The sequence below is a fragment of the Cyrtonyx montezumae genome, unplaced genomic scaffold (assembly GCF_038088225.1).
Source record: "Cyrtonyx montezumae isolate F1298 unplaced genomic scaffold, pur_monq_1.0 scaffold_0, whole genome shotgun sequence".
In the NCBI taxonomy this organism is placed as follows: Eukaryota; Metazoa; Chordata; class Aves; order Galliformes; family Odontophoridae; genus Cyrtonyx; species Cyrtonyx montezumae.
Genome location: NW_027071824.1, coordinates 17,826,914 through 17,847,832, shown reverse-complemented (window position 1 = coordinate 17,847,832; position 20,919 = coordinate 17,826,914). Strand labels below are relative to the sequence as shown.

The window sequence follows — 20,919 nt, the reverse complement described above, 5'->3', positions numbered from 1 at the left end:
TTACTTTATTCAGACTTTACATCTCAGATGGTTTCATGTGGATTTAATGAATGTAGTTGGATAGTTGGTGGGTATCTGGTTCACTTGCTGCAAACACATTTGCAGCATCAGTGTTTTTTGAAAAGAGAATATGGCATCACAGGATAATATGCCATTGTGCTAGGTGTCCTGTAGTTCCATATTACATTGTAGAAACATTGATGCCCTTCACTTTTATTCTCATTGCATCCCGCTCCTTCTTGCTACTGATACTTCTGGATTGCCATTCAGCAAGACCTGGACAGGCTGGAGAGTAGGGCAGAAAGGAACCAGATGAGGCTTAACAAGAGCAAGTGTAGAGTCTTGCACCTAGGGAGGAAGAACCACATGCACCGGTACGGCTGGGGGATGAGCTGCTGGAGAGGAGCTCTGAGGAGAGGGACCTGGGTGTCCTGGTGGGCAACAGGTTGGCCATGAGCCAGCAGTGTGCTCTGGTGGCCAAGAAGGCCAATGGCATCCTGGGGTGCATTACAAATAGTGTGGCCAGCAGGTTGAGAGAGGTGATCCTTCCTCCCTACTCTGCCCTGGTGAGGCCTCACCTGGAGTACTGTGTCCAGTCCTGGGCTCCCTGTTACAAAAAAGACAGGGATCTCCTCATAACAGTCCAGTGGAGGGCTACGAAGACCATGATAAAGGGCGTGGAGCACCTCCCTTATGAGGAAAGGCTGACAGACCTGGGTCTGTTCAACCTTGAAAAGATGCTAAGAATTTCTTGTGCAAAGTAGCATTCTCTTTCTTTCTGCTCACATATAGAGCAGATTGCCACGGTTAGTTTTAGATAATTTATTTCAGCTTTCCTTAGGAGGAGCTCACTGTAATTCTGGGGCAGATTTTTTTTTTATTTTTATTTTTTTCACCAGTTAGAAGGCAGTGAAGCTCAGCATGAATTTGAAGAGAAGCTTACTGGAACACCGAGCACTGCCTTTCATTTTCATCAGCTGGAACTCTCATTTGTTAGATGAAGCGATAGGTCTTGATTATTCTGGGTAGTAACAGTCTCACTGTCTCATCTGTCATTTTGTGCTTGTGTTCTTATTTTCATTCCTCCCTTTGAAAATAAAAGGTTATATCTGTCATTTTCCATATTTTATGCAGATGCTTTTGTAATATTTTCTTTCTTACTCTCTCAGATTGCATTTGGAGTTTTAGTGCAGGTCACAAGAAAACAAGTTCCTGAAGTTGAAGGTGTTGTTCTGAAATAAGCTCTTTCTAGACTACAAACTCCAGTTTTTTAATGGAATTCCTATCTTCTTGTCCTCTTACGAGCGCAACTTCGCTAGTACCACTCATTAAAAAACAGTAAACTTTTCTTTTGAGTTTGCTTATTGTTATGCTCTACTCTCGGGTTAGTGGATGGCAGATTTTAAGAAGTGATGCCACAGCTTGCTTGGCATTGCATGGGCAATATAAATTCTCCTGTTCTGCATGTCTGTGCTGTGGAGATGATTCTTCTGTCATTTGTAATACTCAGGCACACTGGTGGATAAGTTTACCACATAGCTGCTTGCATTCTAGGGCACTCTCAACATGCATTGAGTGCCTTTCATATTCAGGATGGCTATTAGGCTTCAGTTTCTCCATAGCCTGTGCTTCACTTGTTTATACAAAAATCATTTATTTCACAGAAGATATACTATAAGTTGTAAAAGTTCTGTTTTGCATTTGTACAGGGATTTTGTCATGCTGTCCAGGCAAAATGGTTAGGTGTTTAGGGTAGAATGAGATCTGTGAAATAGTCTTCTTTCTGCCACTTGAGGGCATGATCTTGTAGGTGTGCTCACAAATTGAAAGTTTGCCCTGAAGCACGATCAAAGCACATCCCCTCAGTCTAAAATGAATGTGAGTATCCTTTGCTGATAGCATGGTAGTTGGAAGAGAAGGCCAAAGACCTGGCCTTCTTCCATCTTCTGAAGTAATGGTTTAAAGAAAAAAAAGATAAAGTAATCCTTTATTATCTAATTTTGAATTTCCATGTTAATTTCTGCAGCATGTTCTATGAAATGGCAGATTTCCATCTTATTTTCAATTCCCATCTTGCCTTAAAATACCATTTTATGGTCTGGAAGGAGTAACATGACTTGCTGAGGACCATTTCAAGATGGCTGCTTGCCCACTCGTCCTGCCAAAAATAGTGAAATCATTGTTCGCTCTCCCAGTGCTGAGATGATGAAAGCCAGATTAACTTCCTTAAAAATCCTGCTTCGTGTTCTTAGAGCAGCGATACCTTCACTCTGTAGAGTGCCTGTACTTGAGAATTAGCTTCAATTATACTTTATGATTTAGGAATTCAGAAGGGGATAAATATGTATTTTGTTCTAATGATAGACTTAGAGCATGCCAGTGTGCAACAAATGAATGGGCCAACAAATAGAGTTGCTGTGTCAATCTATGAATTTGGTCATATCTGAATGTAAACACACTTAACGTGAAATAATAGGGTAGCTTGCACCTGATTTTATTTAATTTTATTTTTTAATAACATTTTTGTCCACAGGCTACTTAAATAATGGGATTTCTCTTAAGGAAAAAAACTTTCTTATTTTCTTAGTTAAGTGGAAAATTCACATTTTTAGCTTACCATTAATATTAGATAGATATCATTAAATCTGCTTCAAATGGATTTATTTATTTTTTAATTGTATTAAATGCCATAGCAAAGAGAAGTAATGCTGCCTATTTATTTCCATGGAACTAAAACAGTTACAAAGAGCACAATAACCCTGTTTTGATAGAGCATGTTCACAGCCATAAATCACCCCTCTTCAGCGTGGCCACCACCAGTAGGCATGCTTTTTTTGCCAGCTATAGACAGGCGAATGCATACCGCCCTCATCAAAATCTGCACCAGCAAAGGTGACCACTTTCACAGCTGCTGTGACAGCACTGTTCCGAGGAGAATGCGGACCATCTTTCATTGGCCCAACAGGTGGAAGTCAGAAGGTGCCAAATATGGACTTGCAGTGGGTGTGGTAGGACAGATCAGTCAAAATCATGCTCCACTGTCTTCAAGCTGGTATGGGGCCTGACATTACTATGTTGGAAGATAGAGGTTGTTGTTTTCTCTTGTCTGATTCTGGAAGTTTGAGACTTCAGCTTAGTCAGTGTTGTGCTGTACTGATCTGAGTTGATGGTTTCACTGGGTTTCAAGAAATCTGGAAGGATGATTCCTATGTCAGTGCACATCACAATACCTGCTGGGGACTGTCTTGAACTTCTTTGATGGGGACTTTGCATGCTGTACTCCATGGACTGCTGTTTTGACTCCAGCTCCTAGTGGTGACACCATATCTCATCACTGGTAATGATGGGATCCAAGAAACTCGCTTGCAGCACTGTCAGTAGGTCCTGACAAACTTACATATGATGTTCTTCCTGTTCCTATTTGAGCATTATGATGCAAACTTTGCAATATTCCAACGTTTTCACCATCATTTCCAATGCCTTAAAGTTGATATTCAGTTCTGTACACGGTTCCCAGGTCATAGTCCACCAGTTCACATGGCTGAGCTGACTGAGAGTCTTCATTTCATGGTGTCACAACGGTGTGTGGCCATCTGGAGTGCAGCATGTCTTTCATTTTGCTGTTGCTGCTGCTGAAGCACATGACCCACCACCTCACTGTGCTCACATCTACTGTTTTGTCTCTGAACTTTCAGCAAGTGTTGATGAATGTCAGTGGGCGCCATTTCCTACACATGGAGGAATTCAGTGACACACCTTTGGTTCATGTGCACTTCCATGGCAGACTGTTCCTCTGCTGCCATCTGTAACATGGCAAAAAATGTAATAAACGGTTCACACAGATACTTACCTTCACCAAAATAAAATATGCTTTAAAAATAAGTGAAGCAGAACTACTGAAGAGCAGCGTGCTGCCCTCTGAGCAGCCTTCCTACCCAGAATCCAACTGGTTGACCAACTAGCTTGAACAATGCATCTTGCCTCTTGGAATTGAAGTGCACTATTTCCCTTTCCTGCAGCAGTTAACCTATTATTTTTGTATGGTTTCTCAGAACAAGTGTGTGAGTGCTGCAGTGCTGGGGCAGACCCATGCTTGCCAGTGTGGTCAGCAATAGCAGGTAGTAACAGGTGGCTGTGGGAGAACATAGCAGTGGAGCTGACCTATAACTGCTGGGCTGCTAGTGCTGTTGTGTGGCCAGGGCTCATGTCAGCTCATTTATGAGTCCTTGGTGCCCTGTTCTTACTGTGTGAATTTACTCAATTACTTCTGACCCTGTAATAATATTTCTGCCCCAGCATTTATTGCTAAGCTCTTCCAAAGCCTAACTGTGAAGCGTTGTGTAACGCATCCTGCTGTTCTTTTACAGTTCTTCTCATGGCATGCCGGGTTCTTTTAATGTACAGATCACTCCTATTCACGTTTTCTTTACCACTCATGATTTTGAAAAACTTTATCATATGCTTCTTAGTCACTGAGGTTGCAAGGTCTTCGTTTGTTTCATTTGAGGTGGTACAGAAGCTCACACGGTTGCCTTTCTTTTACCCCTTTTCCAGTTCTGTGCTTCTACGTGAGACGAGGGAGAAACAAACATCTGTTGAAGTCTTACTACTGTTTGAATGCCATCTCAATAAATAATTTATTTCTTTCAGTTTTCTGACATTTGGTCTATTTTACTTTCTCGGCTGCTTGGTGCTGGTACCATAGGAACAAGATGCTTTGAGGAAGACTGAATCTGAATAATAATAATTATCATCATGAACTCGGAGCCTGATGCTGCACATGTTAGGAGAACCACCCTTACTGCGTTGTTTCACTGTGCCCTGACACTCGATTTGTAACTCCTGAGGTGGAAGCTGATTTCCAGCACGAGGCTTACCCCTCTTCCTGCTGCAAAGGGACTTGTCTCTTCTGATGCCTTATTTATTTTTTTTCCTCCTAATCCAAAATGGTACCATGAAAAATGTATCATTTTTATACACAGAGAAGCAAAGAAAAAGTCAGAATAATTGGATGATTACAAGATGGCAGTGTTTAGAAAACTTTTGTTTTTCCCTAAGGTTAATGTTTTCTTTAAGATATCTAATTTTGAAATATTCTGTGGGCAATCTTTTTTTCCCATCAAAATGTAACAGAACATAGAGTGCTAATTAGGCCCATTATAAAAGAGGCTTGCCCTGGGTTGATTGTGAAACAGAAAATCAAGAGGCAGCAGAGCATGACGTATTTGGAACTGACACTATAGCCTGCAGCATGGACTGCATTCATAGATCATATGTTTGAAAGATGCAATAAAGGGTGTTGAGGAGTGCCTGCACTTGTCAAAGCTATAGAAGGAAGTGGGGCCCTACTATAAGCACCATGTCTCACACGGCTGTTGGGCAGTATCTGTGGTCACAGAGTTGTATGAAGTTTTTGACTGAAAATACAAAACCAGTGGTTTTTTGTGTCTTAATTTTGAGGAGTGGCATTTTTTGCTGCTGAAAGTTTAATAGAAGGAGATCCTGAAAAACTTAGTTTAATGTCGGCTTTGCATTTGGGGTTTGTGAATAACCTAAGTGCACCCTCATTACTTATGAGGTGTGTTTTAGAAGTGGTGTAGAGTTGACAGAACCTCTGAGTGATGTGAAGGTTAAAAATAAATAAATCAGTGGCAGATGTGTGTTGTACTGTAGTTACAATCTTAACATTGAGCTTAAAGGATTTTAGTAAGAGAAACGATAATGAGAACCTTATTTACTTTCATCTTTTTAAATTGAGGAGACCAATGCCTTTCAAGCTTTGCTACAGTCTTTTAAAAAAAAAATCTGATCTTTGGAGTGTAAAAGTGTTCTCCCTTGGTTGGCTTGTTTGCTTTTGTTGGTTATTGGGATTTGTGGTTGGCTTGTTTTTGCCAGGGAGGTTTGAGTGCACTATTGTAAATCTTGAGCCTTTATGCCTGATGTAAGGAGTTATAATAGAGTTATTCTGTGTAATTGATACTTTTCTTAATTGAAATAGAGGCAGAGTTTGTATTTCTGAACAAAAAGGAAAAGAAAAAATACTTCTAGTTTTTCTAGGAAGATGTGAAGTCTGGTAGGAGAAAAGTAGATCCAAGTCAGATGAGGAAATGAGATTCGGAGGAGGCTCTTGGGTCCCTGGAAACTGCTGCTTGCAAGAAGAGAGATGAGAACATTACTGTAAAATCAGAATTCCAATTTGTCATGGGTTATAAAAGTGATTTTGTTCAAGTTTAAATCTATTTTTCCCCTCGTTTGGTCTATTAACTGCAAGCCACAGTATTTGCAGGAACTTTTAGGTTTAACTTGATATTTCCTGTTTCTAGTCTGCGCCTTCTCTACAGAATGCCCTTTTCTGTTATTTCCTTTTAAACATGGCTGTGCATCTCATGGCTGCACTGGGAACTGCAGGAAGTGACTGTAACTTTGAAAGAGTGCCTCGTACTAGTGCTGCCAGCACAGCGTAGTTTCCTTCAGCAGTGGCAGCAAGATGGTTGTATATGTTGCTCAAAGAGGTAATTAAATTGCACATACAATAAAATAGTTTGAGAAAGTCACGCTTCTGTGGGTCTAAAATGGCTGAAATGCAAGAAGAGGTCCTGAAATGATGCTATTCTGCTAACTGTCAAATGATGTACAGGATATACTTTTCTTGTACTCTACTTTTCTTGTACTACGGAAGCCAGGAGTGTATGCGTCTTGCAATGTGATGCACTTAAAACTGGTATGGGGGGGGGTTCTTAGGTGGCGGTTGTTCCTCAGGTGTCTGTTTTGCCTCATTTTACGTTATATTTACAAACACTTTGGGGTAGAAATTACTATTTTAGTCACGGTAAGAATCACAGTGGGAATGCTTTCACATTAGATCCTCGTGAAGCAGAATTTGTCATCATTTTCTTAGAAATTATTCTTCTTTATTTCCTCAATCTACTGTGAAGCCTGAACATTTTTAATGTAGTGCATATACTATACTAATCATTTATTTTATTGTGAAATAGATGTGTTTATTCTTTGTATTATGTTTTAAATGTCCATTACAGTGGAAATAAGTTTTATAATCTTACTCATACCCAGTTAAGTTATACTGAAGTTGTTAAATGAATTGCAGAAAAATTTATTGTTGCTCAGTATTATCTGTTTAATGGGTCATTAGGCCTGGCTATTCTTTGTTTAAGTATTGTAAATATTAAAAGAAAGTAAACCTATTAGACTCACTGAGGCATTATGTTATTTCAGATACTTACACAGTTTAAGGCAGTACCTTAATCCTACAAAGCTACCTGCCTCTCATGTGCTTTTTCATTTATTGAGGTTATAATTGTATATGGATGGTCTTAGGTCCTCTTTAAGAAGTAGAGCTGTATCAGTGATGCATAAATAGATGTGGAAATCAATCCAAATCTCTTAAAATAACACACAGTTTTTGAACCTAAATCGGTTATTTTCCAGGAATAAGAGGTTATGTTGAGAACTGTTCAGCGATGCAGTAGGTGCCCTCATATCTCACGGCCTTCTGGTATTTGTGGAAGATGGGCATGCTTAGCACCTTCTAAAAGCAGAGACTTCTTAAAATGACTTCAGTTTCTTCTCCCCTCCGCTAGCCCCTGGTCAGAACTGCTCACTGTTCAGGAATGAGGGAAGCCTGGTTTCATCCATTCCCATTTTTGACCTATTTTTAGCCTTCACTGTCTTTCAAAACTACAAACACTGCAGCAGGAGGCGAACAGATATCTGTAATTACTGAATATTTTTGGTGCCGGAATAGCAGGGAATCCTGGATAATGTATCCACCCGTCATGTATTATGAAACCAAAAGTTTCGATCTCCTGCTTTGATTTTCCTAGGAATGCTGTGTATTTGCAGTTTGGTACACTTGTGTATGTGCCCATGTAATGTAAATACTCTTTGTGCTTTCTTAGACAACTGAAGCACCCATATTTCTGATACATTTAAGATGTACTGATACTATTCTCATTATAGCATCTCTATAAGCAAGATTACTTATTTTCGGATGTGCAGAAAAGAAAATCTTAACACAAGAAGGCACTGTATTTAATGTCAATAAAATGTTATTGTGGACTTGCATTGCCTGATCTGTTAAGACAGAAAAAAAAGTTCCATATGTTCCAAGGTACAGCATACTTCAACAGAGTGGCATACTTGTAACGCTTGTTCTTCATTGATGTTTATATTTGCTTAAAAGCTAAACTGCTGTGACCATGGATGGTGAGCTACAGGTTCATAAGGACATAGTCTAAGGGTTCCGTTGCTTCTCTTTGACAGAAATAGGATTTCTTAATGTTCAGATATGCATTTTATTTTTGTCTCCACGATGCTGTGTGGAGAAAATTTGATTCCTTTTACTTTTGGTTTCTTTAAAAGGCTTAAAAACAGGATTTTTCTGGTTTTACACGTTTACACAAGCATTTTACACGTTTTAGGGGTTTTTCAGTGGGCAGTCTTTGCTCACTACAGAGTAGGTACTGAGCATAAGAAATGAATGTGTGTATTTATGTTATGGCAAATAAGAAGCTGATTTTCTTAAATGCCAGTGTTTAAATTCATTAGAGTTTGATTTAAATATATGATATATTTAAGCCCAGGGTGTTTTCAAAGCCGTGATAAGAGACCTGACAGATTAATATTTTGTTGTAGTAAATCTTCCTTCTTTTCAGCCCAAAATATCTTTGGTGAATGGTTGGACTGGATGATCTCACAGGTCTTTTCCAACCTTGGTGATTCTGTGAGCTTGGGGTGTCAGTACTTTCAAAATACAACTAGCAAACTCTTTATCAAAGAAGAGAGAGATCCAGCTGAAAACTCGGATAAATTCGCTCATTGAATTTTAGTTGGCTACTTATCCTGACCCATCATGCTGCATTTAGTGCTATGGGATTGGTAATGGGACATGAAAGTTTGTGATATGCTTTAGCTTGGAGGGTGAGATGTTCTAAATGAAACATTAAAGAGTTATTCTGTGCTTCATTCTGTCCTAATGCAACTTGTCAGTTAATTTGTGTGTGTGTGTGTTGGAAAAAGCAGAAATGTATTTCATCAAACTCAGTCATTTGTAAATAGTCTGAACTAGAGCAGTGGTTTTTTTTTCCCCAGTTAGGTTAAAAATAGTATGTCCTGGGGACAGAGGAAGCAGCTGTGTTAAAGTATCTGCATATTGCTACATTTTCAGGATTTCTATTAATGATATAAAGTCAGTTGAAACGACATCCATTGCATATTTGTCCAGGCAAGTGGAAAAGAAAAGTAAACAATGTGGTGCTACAGAATCCATTAGAATCATGCGTCTCCGCATGTCTTTCCTACTTAGAAGAGCTGATATCTGTATTCTGGCCACAGTTACTTCTATCATTCTGAGCAACACTAGGACAGCAAACTTAGCCTGCCTAGTTTATATTCTTATTCGTCTTTACTGGTTTCTGGTTCATGAGTGCGCAGATAAAATATGCATCTTTTTCAGATAGTGCACACTCTGAAGAATGCATAATCATTTTTTTTAAGATGATATTTTCTGTGGAAAGGAGAAAAGCTAGACCTCTTAGCAGATAAGTTCATTTATTTCATGACTATAAATATTCCTGCAGTAACACAGACAGATTTTCCCAATGCAGAAGGTAACCTTAGATTCGAAATGGATTATATTTAAGTCTTTATTAACGCTCATGCCATTAAAATTCCAAATGCTGCACTGCTACACCATATAGCTTTTGACTTTGTCTTGGAGTGGAAGGTTAGAATTTCTCCCCTAGATGTTCGTTTGCCATTTCTGACAGCATGCACCATGAGCCAGGTTTGTGTAATAAGCTTCCAGAAAAGAATTGTGAGATAATCCTACTGTGAACCTCATTAACATTTTTTCTTTTGTCCTCTTGTGTCTTTTGCTAACCTTTGTTTTCTAGGCATCTTTCCAGTTTATTCTGGACAAGCCAATTAAAACTTATATTTTAAACGGCTGTTACAAAATACCATGTTTTATAACAGTCATTAACATTTTAATAATTATCCTTATATAGTTTTAGTAATAAATGTAAATTGTTTTTCCTCTTAGTTTTGGATATGGCCCGACACGTCCCTCTCTACCGAGCCCTGTTAGAATTACTCCGTGCTATTGCATCTTGCACGTCGATGGTGCCATTGTTGCTTCCTCTGTCTGGAGAAAATAGTGAAGAGGAGGAAGAACAGTTGGAGTCACAAGCTTCTGTTGGGACCTTGCTGGCCAAAATGAAGACCTGTGTAGATACCTATACCAACCGATTGAGGTAATTGTTCTTACTATCACAGCCATTGTCCAGACTGAGGACATACTGTCTGCTTCAACTACATTTGTGTTTACTATGTATATATTCTATTATGCTACTTACTAGAATTTTTTTTTCCATGACACAAATAAGTTGATGAGTTTCATAGTTTAGTCAGAAAAGCAGTATTGCTTAAGAACCTGGGAGCTTCAAATATGCAGTTTCTTTCTTCAGTGAGGCCTTTACATCTCCTGCTGTCAGTGTGAAAGCAGGAGCATTCCTTGGAAGCTCTTTAAACATGTCCATTCTTTAAAGGACGGGACTGAGGAGGGATAAACCAGATAGTTTTTACCAGAAATATTTCAGGTTTCTTATATATGCTACTGTGATACTTTACCCATTGAGTAACAGTGGATTGTCTGTCAGAGGCTGACTGGTTAGTAGAGAAGCCTTTTTGGGTTCTGTCAGGAAGCGTAAGATTAAGAAGACAAAATACTTAGTTGTTATTTGTAGTGAGAATCCTCACTGTATAGTGCAAGCCTGAGGTTGCTGAAGGTTTTTGACTAGTGTTATCTTCTGCACACGGTGATTCTACAGTAGTTAATCTTTCCATTAACATGAGTTTTAAAAGTGAGCTGGTATGCTGAAGATGTTTTGAAATCACAAACAAAAGCCCTGGAACCATCTGTGCCAGGCTTCAAGGTCTCCTACCCTTTTCCAAGAAACTCCACACTTGACAGTTCTTGTCAAGCACTCCTGCAGTCTGACAGAGCCATGAGCGAACAAATGGAGAAGTGTCCAAATATCCCTTCTCTGCAGTGATGCTGTCTTGCTGTGTAAGGCTTGCAGTATAAAGCCATACAGGCTTGTTCTGCACCTGTCCAGAGTTCAGGGGACTTCTTAAGGAAGGTCATGCAGGCAAGTCATAGGTGGCAGCTTGTTTCAGTAATTGTCGACCGGTCTCTCAGTAACTCCCTTTATTTTTAAGAAGGCAGTAATAAACACAGATTCTCTTCCACAGAATGTGTGAACCCAGGCTAATCGGTAGCTGCATTTTTCCTTGATGATTCTAGTGTATTCCGTAGTTACATAGCAGTTTTGCTTTGTCAGACCTGGTATTATTTTCCTATTATCTGTCCCAGGCTGGTTGGCCCTTAGATCATGGACAGCAGCAAGGTATAGAGCACCAGTCTTTTTCCTGTTCTGTTCAGTTACAACCAGTATCTATATTGCTAATTTTTTTTCCCCTTTTGAATTCACTCTTTTGACTTGAAGAGCTGCATGTTCTGGGTAAATACAATGCTGTTGTTTCAAAGACCAAGCCATCTTCTCAGAGCAATTCTGAGTGATCAAATCAATTTAATCATTGATTCTCACTCACAAAACTGTGGCTTATCTTCTGAAATTCTGCTGTCACAAACTGCTGATCTGCATGAAAGGCTGCATTTTACTATGGCTCACAGGGCAAGAGACAAGCATAAGACTTTGTTTAAATCAGTTGACCAATTAAGTTGGTGATGTATGTGTTTGTTGCTTGAAGGAACAGTCACTGCACTGGCACTCACAGAAGCAAGGAGCCCCTGCTTACTTTCCAATCCCTTGTGCCTCTGGCAGGTGCTGGAGTTGGTACAGATTTCACAGCCCACTTTTAATCTGTCTCCAGACTTTCTGGTTTCCAGGGCTGAGGATTTGGGTGGGTTTTTTTGTAATGGTTGAGTCAACTTTTTATTCCCTGACTGAGGGGAATGAGAGAGCTGAAAGGCAAATGCTGCAATTCAGATTTCCATTCTTCATCTTCAGTAATTTTCTGCCACCAGCAGTTAAGAGGTTTCTTGGGTTATCTTCAGTTGCTTCCAATACAAAGTTGGCTCATTAAGAAACAATATTCATCTTTCCCTGAAAAATGAAGTTCTCCCCAAGCATATGCTGAAATATCATGAGCTTGAAGTAAATAAATACAATATCAGGAAAAGGTGTGTGTGTGTTCTCCCACTGTAAACTGAGAACACATGCCAGTCAGTACTTGAAATGCAGGAATCCCATTATTTGGAATAATTTCCAGTACATGCTGATGAGTTTAACTTCTTGTAAATTTCTATAATCCTTTTCAACTTAGCTTTCTAGTCTTGCATATCAAGCATGTGGTAACGTCATGCAGTTTTCTTGCTGACTTAATACAAGAGAAAGGGAATAATATTACTTCATATTTGATCCATATCCAAGATCTGTCCACTTGTGCTTTGGTGGCAGTCCTAGTTAGATCTCAGTATATGTAATCCTCTAAAAATAGGAAAGAAAACTATTTGTCTTCTGTGTAATTAATTTCCAGTATAAATACTTCTTTGTTTTGTTAATCTGGGCATCCGTTGGGGATTTACTGGGCACAAAACCTGTGCCTTCTCATGTCACTTCCCTAAGTTAAAATCCAAAAAGATTCTCTTGTGAGAATGGCTTTTCACCTCTACTACTCACAAACTCTTTTTCATTTTGATAAAATAAAACATGATACTAATACTTCTTTAGTGTCACCTTAGGATCTGAAAATAAAGAATAGTTTTTCAGGCACAGAATTAGTATTAATAACCAATGAATTTTTTAATTGGTTTATTTATGTTATCTGTATGCCTTTCTTGCATTATTTTGGTGAAAGAAATCTTGTCTTTTGCTCGTTGGTTTAAGCATAATACTGTTTGTCTTTAAAGCTCTGTATAGACAAGGATGAAAATACCAACAGCCTGGACAGCCTGGAATCATTGGGGTGGAAGGTTTTAATTCTCAGCCTTTTAGCTGAAGGTTTGCCAGCAATGTAAGCAAGTGTTGGCATGAATTACTTAAATGGGACAATCTGTTGCCCTTTTAGGTCAGATGCCTTAAGAACAACATAATTATGGGATCTGCTTTCAAAGACAGCGTTTTCCTTTACGTAAACAGTGGTTCAGCTTGCATGTCTACCGAATGTCACTTCCATGTTGGAACATGACTTCCATCCAAAATTCAAGGGGAACAGTTTGGTTATGGATTCCAATTAGCATTCAATTGCATTACCTTCAAATGCCATAATACTGAATTGAAAAGTCAAGAACCTTCTGGATAATGAAGAAGATGTTTAGGAATGAGATGCTCTCGTGACTGTTGGTCTCATAGGGAGGCAAAGCCATCACTAACCGCAGTGGTAGGGCTTGCAGAGAAGGTCGTCCCTAGGGTGAGTTTGAGACATTTGTTTTTCTCCCATCTGAACCCTCTGCTGCGGAGAACTCTGCAGCAAAGCAGGCACGTCTGAACAGCCATCTACTTGTGAACTCTGTGGCAAATGCTTCAGCTTGACTAAATAAGCTGATGGCTAATTTGCAAGCCTATGTCTAGAAATTCCTAACTTTTACTTTTCAATGTCACCCTGGCCACCAAAGTGATAACCGCTTCAGGGAGATCTGAATTCCATGGTCTTACACACTTCTGTCATTTGTCATTTGCTGCTAAGGGTTAATGCAGGACAGTTCCAGGATGGTCTGAAAGTATCTGACCTTTCCTGACACGTTGTTAAAGCTCTTTGTTTTTCTGTTGTGTGAAGATGTTAGAATATAATAAGCTGAGCCTGAGGCATTTTCCCTGCTATAGCTTTTCAGTGTCTTCACTGATTTTTTGCAGAACTTCTAAATGAAATGGTGCATTCTGCAAACAACAGTTTCCTTTCTAATCAGGTCCCAGGACAAAACCACTGCCAGTTTCATCTCAGGAACTCTCAAGGTCATGTTCAGAGTTCATGATTGGTGGCAGAGAGCAGTCCTGCAGTCTTTGTAGGTTTGAAATTTTCAATTTAGTATGAGTAAATACAGTGCTTGAAGTCCCAAGGACGAGTATGCAAAGCCATCTTGGAGGAGGCTGCTAGGCTTTGTCCATTCCATTTGCAAAGGCACGTTGCCTTGCTTGTTTTGCCACATTTCAGGATATTGGTTAAAAAATCTGTAGATTATTGGAAGGAACATTCATCTGTTTGGTGTCTGTGCAAACCCACAGAAGGACATTAAGGCTGGCTGATAACAAACTCATGGCAATTTAATCACAAAGAAGTGTCCATCATTATAAAACAGCAGAATTATGTTCCAAGCAACATCTCTGCAGTACAGAATGGTTCACTGCCTTTATGTGAATAATTTGATAAATGTGTCATTCCATATTGTCACGTTTACCTCTTAAGTACCTGGCTTGAGCGAGTAACTAAGTATTGGCTTTAAAAATTAAAGTTGCCTTGGGAGTGTATCATTCATTATTCATTTAGCGCAGCGTGAAAAGAAGGCTGTCATCTTCCAGCACAAGCTAAATTAATGGCTTAAATTATTAGCATGTACACTGCTGTCTTCTCTAGCAAATAGATTAGTTACTGTCAACCTTTTAAATATGAGTTGACATGATATTGTCCACTTTTCCTTCAGTGGGTGAAAACTGCAAGGCAAGTTTCTAAGTCCTAATTAAATATTTGGCTCTTCCTCGACTCTGAAAAGTGTAATATTTAGACAAAGATTTGGCCTGTACTAATTAAGTGATATATTTTGCTTCCTGCACAAAATCGTGATGGAAAGAAATGTACAGCGTAACACAGACATTTAAATATGTTCTAAAAATAGAGAGGATGTACATCAAAACAATTAAATGGTTGTATTTTCTGCCTTAGTTTATTATTTATGAGTATTATTGGTTCTTCAGATTCTTTGAAATACTGAAAAACTCAGAGCTCAGGAATGTGATAACACTGTTAGTTTATCTGTGTGCAGATAAATGTATGTGCAGGAAAGATGGAAGGATCCTACTGTCTTTATCACTTCAATTTCAGTATTTCACCTGCTTGTTTGTAGTCTTTTGTGAGAGCGTCTGCAATTCTTAGCAGCTCCCTCTCTCCAGCTGGGATTTCTTCAGCCTTCTGAGATGTGTGTGTGATGCACAATTTGGAGAGCTGCAGCTCTGAGTCCAGGCAGAATGTCAGCAGCACTATAGAGTAGAGATGGTACCACGAAGGGAGGATAATGTTTCTGCAGCTAAATAATTTGTTTTGCCCGTATTATACTTGCTCACAAATGGAAGAATGCTCTGCTAAGTGCTTTTTTGTTTGTTTGTTTGTTTGTTAGCACATGAAACAATATAATGTGTTTGAGATTATACTGATTAGGTTTGGGGACCAAAAAATCATCTTTGGTATTGCTGTAAATCTGTTCTGGGAGTGATGTTTGTACTGCCCTGAAAGTCCTGCTTCTGACCCCCCAAGATCAACCTAACAGAACCTTGTTACTAGTATTTATTCCATGTGGGGGACCTCTAGGCCTCAGCAGGCTTACAGAGGCCGTGAGGTACTCTGCTGTTCAGTATCTACTTCTCTGAGTGTACTGAGTCCCCCATGCATTGGTGGTATGTGAACCCCATTTAACTACCACAGAGCTTTACATTACATTTGTTTCATGCCTTTTATAGCCATTTCAGGATGGGAATTATTTATGTTCCTGGATTTTCCGTGTCAGGGAGTGTGAATGTTCCTGTTGTTACGTGGGGGAGGTAAGTGCATGGACCAGATGCACACCTCCAGCAACAGTTCCAGAGCTTTCATACAAGATTAACCTTTTAGTGTACCAAGTCTATTTTAAAATTACATTCATTTAAAAGATGTAGTGAACCATTTTATGGGGATGTGATTTTAGAAAGGGCTGATGTGATCTTCTACCGTAAAAGAAATCTGAGGTCAGATGTAATAGTGCATTGACAGTGAAATTCAGTTCTGTCTCAGGAGGCTAGTGATGACAAAACTGTGTGAACTTCAAAAATTGTCATCAGTGTGAAAGTATATACCACTGGGAAACCCTTGACAGATCGCCCCATCTGGAGTCCAGGGAATTGTTTGATTTTACCATATGCTGATTGTAAATAAACTGCAAAACTACAAAGCACTGTTAATATCTCTAAGTAATTGTGTATATAACTGAGTATATAGAAGGACTGAAGCAGTCTCAACTGTGCAGGATTAATTACAGTAAGCTGATATTCTAATCTAGATACCAATAGGTTTGAATCAAGTAAAGATACAAAGGCAAAAGGAGGGAAGAAAAATTTCTCCAAGATTTTTGTAGCAAAGTGCTTAAGGGCTCTACACCAACAGCAAGCACTGCTAACTCTGTACACCTCTCTTGGAGCTGCTGCCGTGTCTGAGATGTCAGCTATCACCGAGCTTTAGTAAACTTAAATACATGTATCAGACCTTAACAAGGTATATAAAAAAAGAACTTGGCCTAGATTTCCACAAGGAAAAAGACAGTGATAAGGATTTCAGGTGGTATAAATGGGAGAGGCAGCTGCTGTTTTTTTTTAACTGTTTCTTAACCTCTGAACTACACTGTTTGCCTTCAGTGAACTCCTCCCGACTTGGAGGATCTGAAAGCTCAGAGTTGTTTGAAGTCAACAAGGGGCTAACGTCAGTTTGGATTAAGTCTGGAACGTGGAAACTATACCATGCTCCAGTATTGGTTTTGTGATTTCTGTTATATTATTGATATTCAACATCATGACAAGTAATTAATGTTGTTAATGTACTCCAGTGATGTTCTCATTTTATTAGGTTTGGTGCAAAGACTTTTACTGATGTAATCACCTCTTTTGAATACTTTAGAGATTGGTTATTTATGCATGATTTCCATTTAGTTCAAAATAAAGAAAGCATACTGTAATTGATATTCACTAAAGTATAAGTTTGGAACGTCAAAGTATTACATCATTAATTCTTCTCGCTATGGTAGCTTTGTTTTGCTTCTAGATATGGAAAGAAAGCTGCAGCTTCTTGGCTGTTTATCTTGTTTAGTTCTCAAAATGAACAAAGTTCTGAAGTGAAGCTACACAGAAGAGTTTCTCAGGCTGCTCCTGTAAGGACAGGTTAGGCTGAGCACTCAGTTCAGATCACATTTGGGGTCTATATGGGACTGAGTCAATGTCCATTTTTATTAACCATCTTTTCAGTACAGCATTCTTTTCTCTACCACATGTGCACCATAGCCACACCTACTGCAGGAGCAGTGAATCTCTGTGGTTGTCATCACCTCTGCATGGAAGCATCTCTGGTGACCCACAAAGTTGTCATGTTCAGTTCCTCTGGTTATGGGCTATTGCAAGAGATGGGCCCTTCTGGGTCCTCAAATCTTTCCTTTTAGTGAATGAGAATTTTGAACCTATCTGTTTAGTGAACACAGATCCCAAATCCTTACATTCAGTGAGCTCACGAGGTCTTCAGCTCTGTGACTTGCATCAGAACCCTGCATTTGTGATCCTGGTAGGAGAATTTGGGGTTGATGCTCTGTGTTCTGGTGGGTATGGAGATGTTTGAAGAAGAGTCCTCCATAAAGGAGGAGTTGGACTCAATGATTTTAATGGATCCCTTCCAATTCAAGGGATTCAGTGATAAGTGCTATTCAAATATTGACAGAAGACAGCTGGGAGGATGGGGCAAGGTGTGCTCATGAGCATTAGAATCTCTAAGTTTTGCAGTTATAACAGTGTAAATTTATTCCAGCTCTTAAATATTACATTCCAAAGCAGGCACAGTTATTATGAAATACCACATCTGAATTTCAGTAACTGATTATGCTGGTGAAGGTGATCAAAATATATAAATATGTATGTATGTCCACAGGTCTAAAAAAGACAAGGCTAAAGCAGGGGTAAAGCCAGATGCTTCTGATCAAGAACCAGAGGGACTGACTCTTTTGGTCCCAGACATCCAGAAGACTGCTGAGATAGTTTACACTGCTACCACCAGTTTACGCCAGGCAAACCAAGGTAAAATAGAAATACTTTCATAAATACCAAGTAGTGGTTATTTGTAATTTGTTCTTTAATGGGTAATTTAAAAACTAGTTTAAAGGCAAGAGAAAAGACTTCCCCGCAACACCAGTGACTGGCTACGTTTTCAAGCGTAGTTGTTTGGAAGCTTGTGTTAGTCTTAAATTCTAAAATCAAGATGTAGAATAATTCAAGTTAGTTAGAGGACATTCACAACTTTCTGCACCATTAGGTAGTACATTGTTTTAGTTGTTAGAAGAGATTTAACCTGTAGTAGTAAGGCCTTTGCCATTAAGGCTAAACGTTATGAATTAGCGTGGCTATATGCTGAACAAAAATCTGAATTGTGAGTTACACTTCATACGGCCAACCAAACACCTGATTGTCTAGTAAAGCAAACTAAGGTGAAGTTGCCTAATTAGTTGAGAGCATGTTTTGTGAAGGAGTTTATAACCAGCTTCTGATATCAGATAGTGGATAAAGGGATACTCATAGCAGCACTGGTTTTGAATTATTCCTGAACTGCGATAACCGTCTTTATTTAGCTGTTTGGATAATGAAAAGTAATAGTGAGAAATGTGGAGATGGTTAAAGAGATTAAGATTAGAGGCAGCCTGGGCTGCAGTGACCATGGCCTGCTCAATTTAAGTGGTCTCAAGGAATGTGGGCCTGGCAAAGAGTGGAGTCAGCACCCTGAACTTCAGGAGAGCAAGCATCAGGTTGTTTAAGAAATTGTTGAAAGAGATCTCCTGGGAAAATGTCCTTAGGGTTAAAGGAAAAGAACAGAGCTGGCAGCACTTTCAGAATGTGTTTCTGAGAGCACAAGCTCTCCATCCCCCAGAGTAAGAAATCAGGCAGAAGAGGCAGGAAACCAGCATAGTTGAGCAACACTTTTTCCACAGGTACATAGTGATAAGACAAAGAGGAATGGCCTTTAAACTGAAAGAGGGGAGGTTTAGGTTAGATGTTAGGAAGAAATTCTTCGCTCGGAGGGTAGTGAGGCACTGGCATATGCTGCCCAAAAAAGCTGTGGATGCCCCATCCCTTGGAGGTGTTCAAGGCCAGACTTGATGGATTCCTGGGCAGTCTGATCTGGTGGTTGGCAATTCTGCCTACAGCAGGGTCATTGTAACTAGAAGATCTTTGAGGTCCCTTCCAACCCAAGCCGTTCTATGATACTGTGAAATAAAGATTTGTATGTTGTGATTCTCAGAATTCAGAATTCTTTGCAGATGCTGTAATCGTAAAATGTAATTTCAAGGTAAATAATCCCCAAATGTTTGGTGTACTTGTCCCAGAATTACATTAACTACAAATAATCATCACATTTTATATAACAGAAAAGAAGATAGCTGAATATTCCAAAAAAGCTGCTGTGAAGCCCAAACCATTGTCTGTTTTACGCTCTCTTGAAGAAAAGTATGTGGCTGTCATGAAAAAACTCCAATTTGGTAGGTTGAGAAGTGTGAATGTATTTTAGAAAGCATGTGCCTAAGAAATATATAATGTATTGCAGTGAATCCATAACTTTTTTATATATTTTTTTAAATATTTTTTACATGATACTTTCCACATATGATTTTACAAGTCAGATTGCCAACTAATGCGCTCACTGAATAAATAGGAAATGTGTTATGCTGTCCATACACTACATGAATGGGACCAGTCACAAAATTCAGTGATGATGTTCATATTTTTATTCCAATACTGATTTGCAAGATTTTCAGTCCTCAAATTCTATTGCAGTGTCAGTAGAATTTTTTTCAAAGCTCTTATTAAGGCTTATTAAAAGTACATCTTTTAAAAATATGGCTTTTATTTTTTAAATGGAACAGAATTTGGGGGAAAAAAATAGTGTAAAATGGAACTGTCATGAACTGCATTCTGTGCTTTTTGATGAAACTGAATGTGTTGCATTTGGAAAACACGGTGAGAATCAGTCATTTTTGCCATAAGAGTGTGTGTTCAAAAAAATTCATAATCTCTCATTCAAATAGAGCTGTAAATTTTTTTTAGAAACATGTTTATGAATATTTTTTGAGTTTCAGTGGCAGTATTTGCAGTTGCATTTCTTTGCTGCTGTAGTTCTAAGGGATTTTCCTCACAAGTGTTCGTGGCGTTGTATGCCAGGAATAGGCAGGTAGGAAAGTTTGTAATGGCAGCTTTTTACCTGGCAGCCAGGCTGCAGATTTTGTGTACTGAAGGCCAAAAAAAAATTAACCTCACTGTAATTCTGTATGGTCTTCTAATAACATTGTAAACATTACACAATTAAATGCTGTTGGCACTCTGTTTCACGCTGATTCCACTAGTACCATTGTTATGCATTTATAAGTATCATTGTATTCTTGGCCTGGAGTAGCTGGTTGCCTTCCAAATCAGAAATGGTATACATTGGACAAGTTGCATATGAGAGCTTGTAAATTTGCTGCAGGAACATTCAACTCAAGACTGATTATGCTTCGTTTTTTTTGAGATCACTGTTAGCTCACAAAACACAGATCTTGATACACGTAAAAATTTCCTGATTTTAATACTCAGAATCTCTAACCAAGATTGATCTGTTATTGACTTCACTGTTTTCCTGATGAATTGATCTTTTTTTCTCTCTTCTAGATACATTTGAAATGGTTTCTGAAGATGATGATGGAAAATTGGTTTTTAAAGTAAATTACCACTACATGTCTCAGGTAAAAAATGCAAGTGATGCCAACAGTGCTGCCAGAGCCCGACGTCTTGCACAAGAAGCTGTGACTCTTTCAACATCACTGCCTCTCTCATCTTCATCCAGTGTTTTTGTACGTTGTGATGAGGAGCGGCTTGACATTATGAAGGTAAAGTTATCTTTATTTCCCTCTTT

The 20,919-nt window shown here is 38.9% G+C and overlaps 1 protein-coding gene across 2 annotated transcripts in view; it reads left to right on the top strand.

Moving 5' to 3' along the window:
• The window catches only part of BIRC6 (baculoviral IAP repeat containing 6), a 163,177-nt gene that overhangs the window by 125,637 nt on the left and 16,621 nt on the right, over window positions 1–20,919 (top strand). For both annotated transcript variants that reach the window (XM_065729152.1, XM_065729144.1), the window contains exons 66-69: window positions 10,061–10,271; window positions 17,911–18,056; window positions 19,400–19,510; window positions 20,676–20,893. In XM_065729152.1, the coding sequence (XP_065585224.1) occupies window positions 10,061–10,271; window positions 17,911–18,056; window positions 19,400–19,510; window positions 20,676–20,893 (686 nt within the window). The remainder of the gene's footprint in view (window positions 1–10,060; window positions 10,272–17,910; window positions 18,057–19,399; window positions 19,511–20,675; window positions 20,894–20,919) is intronic.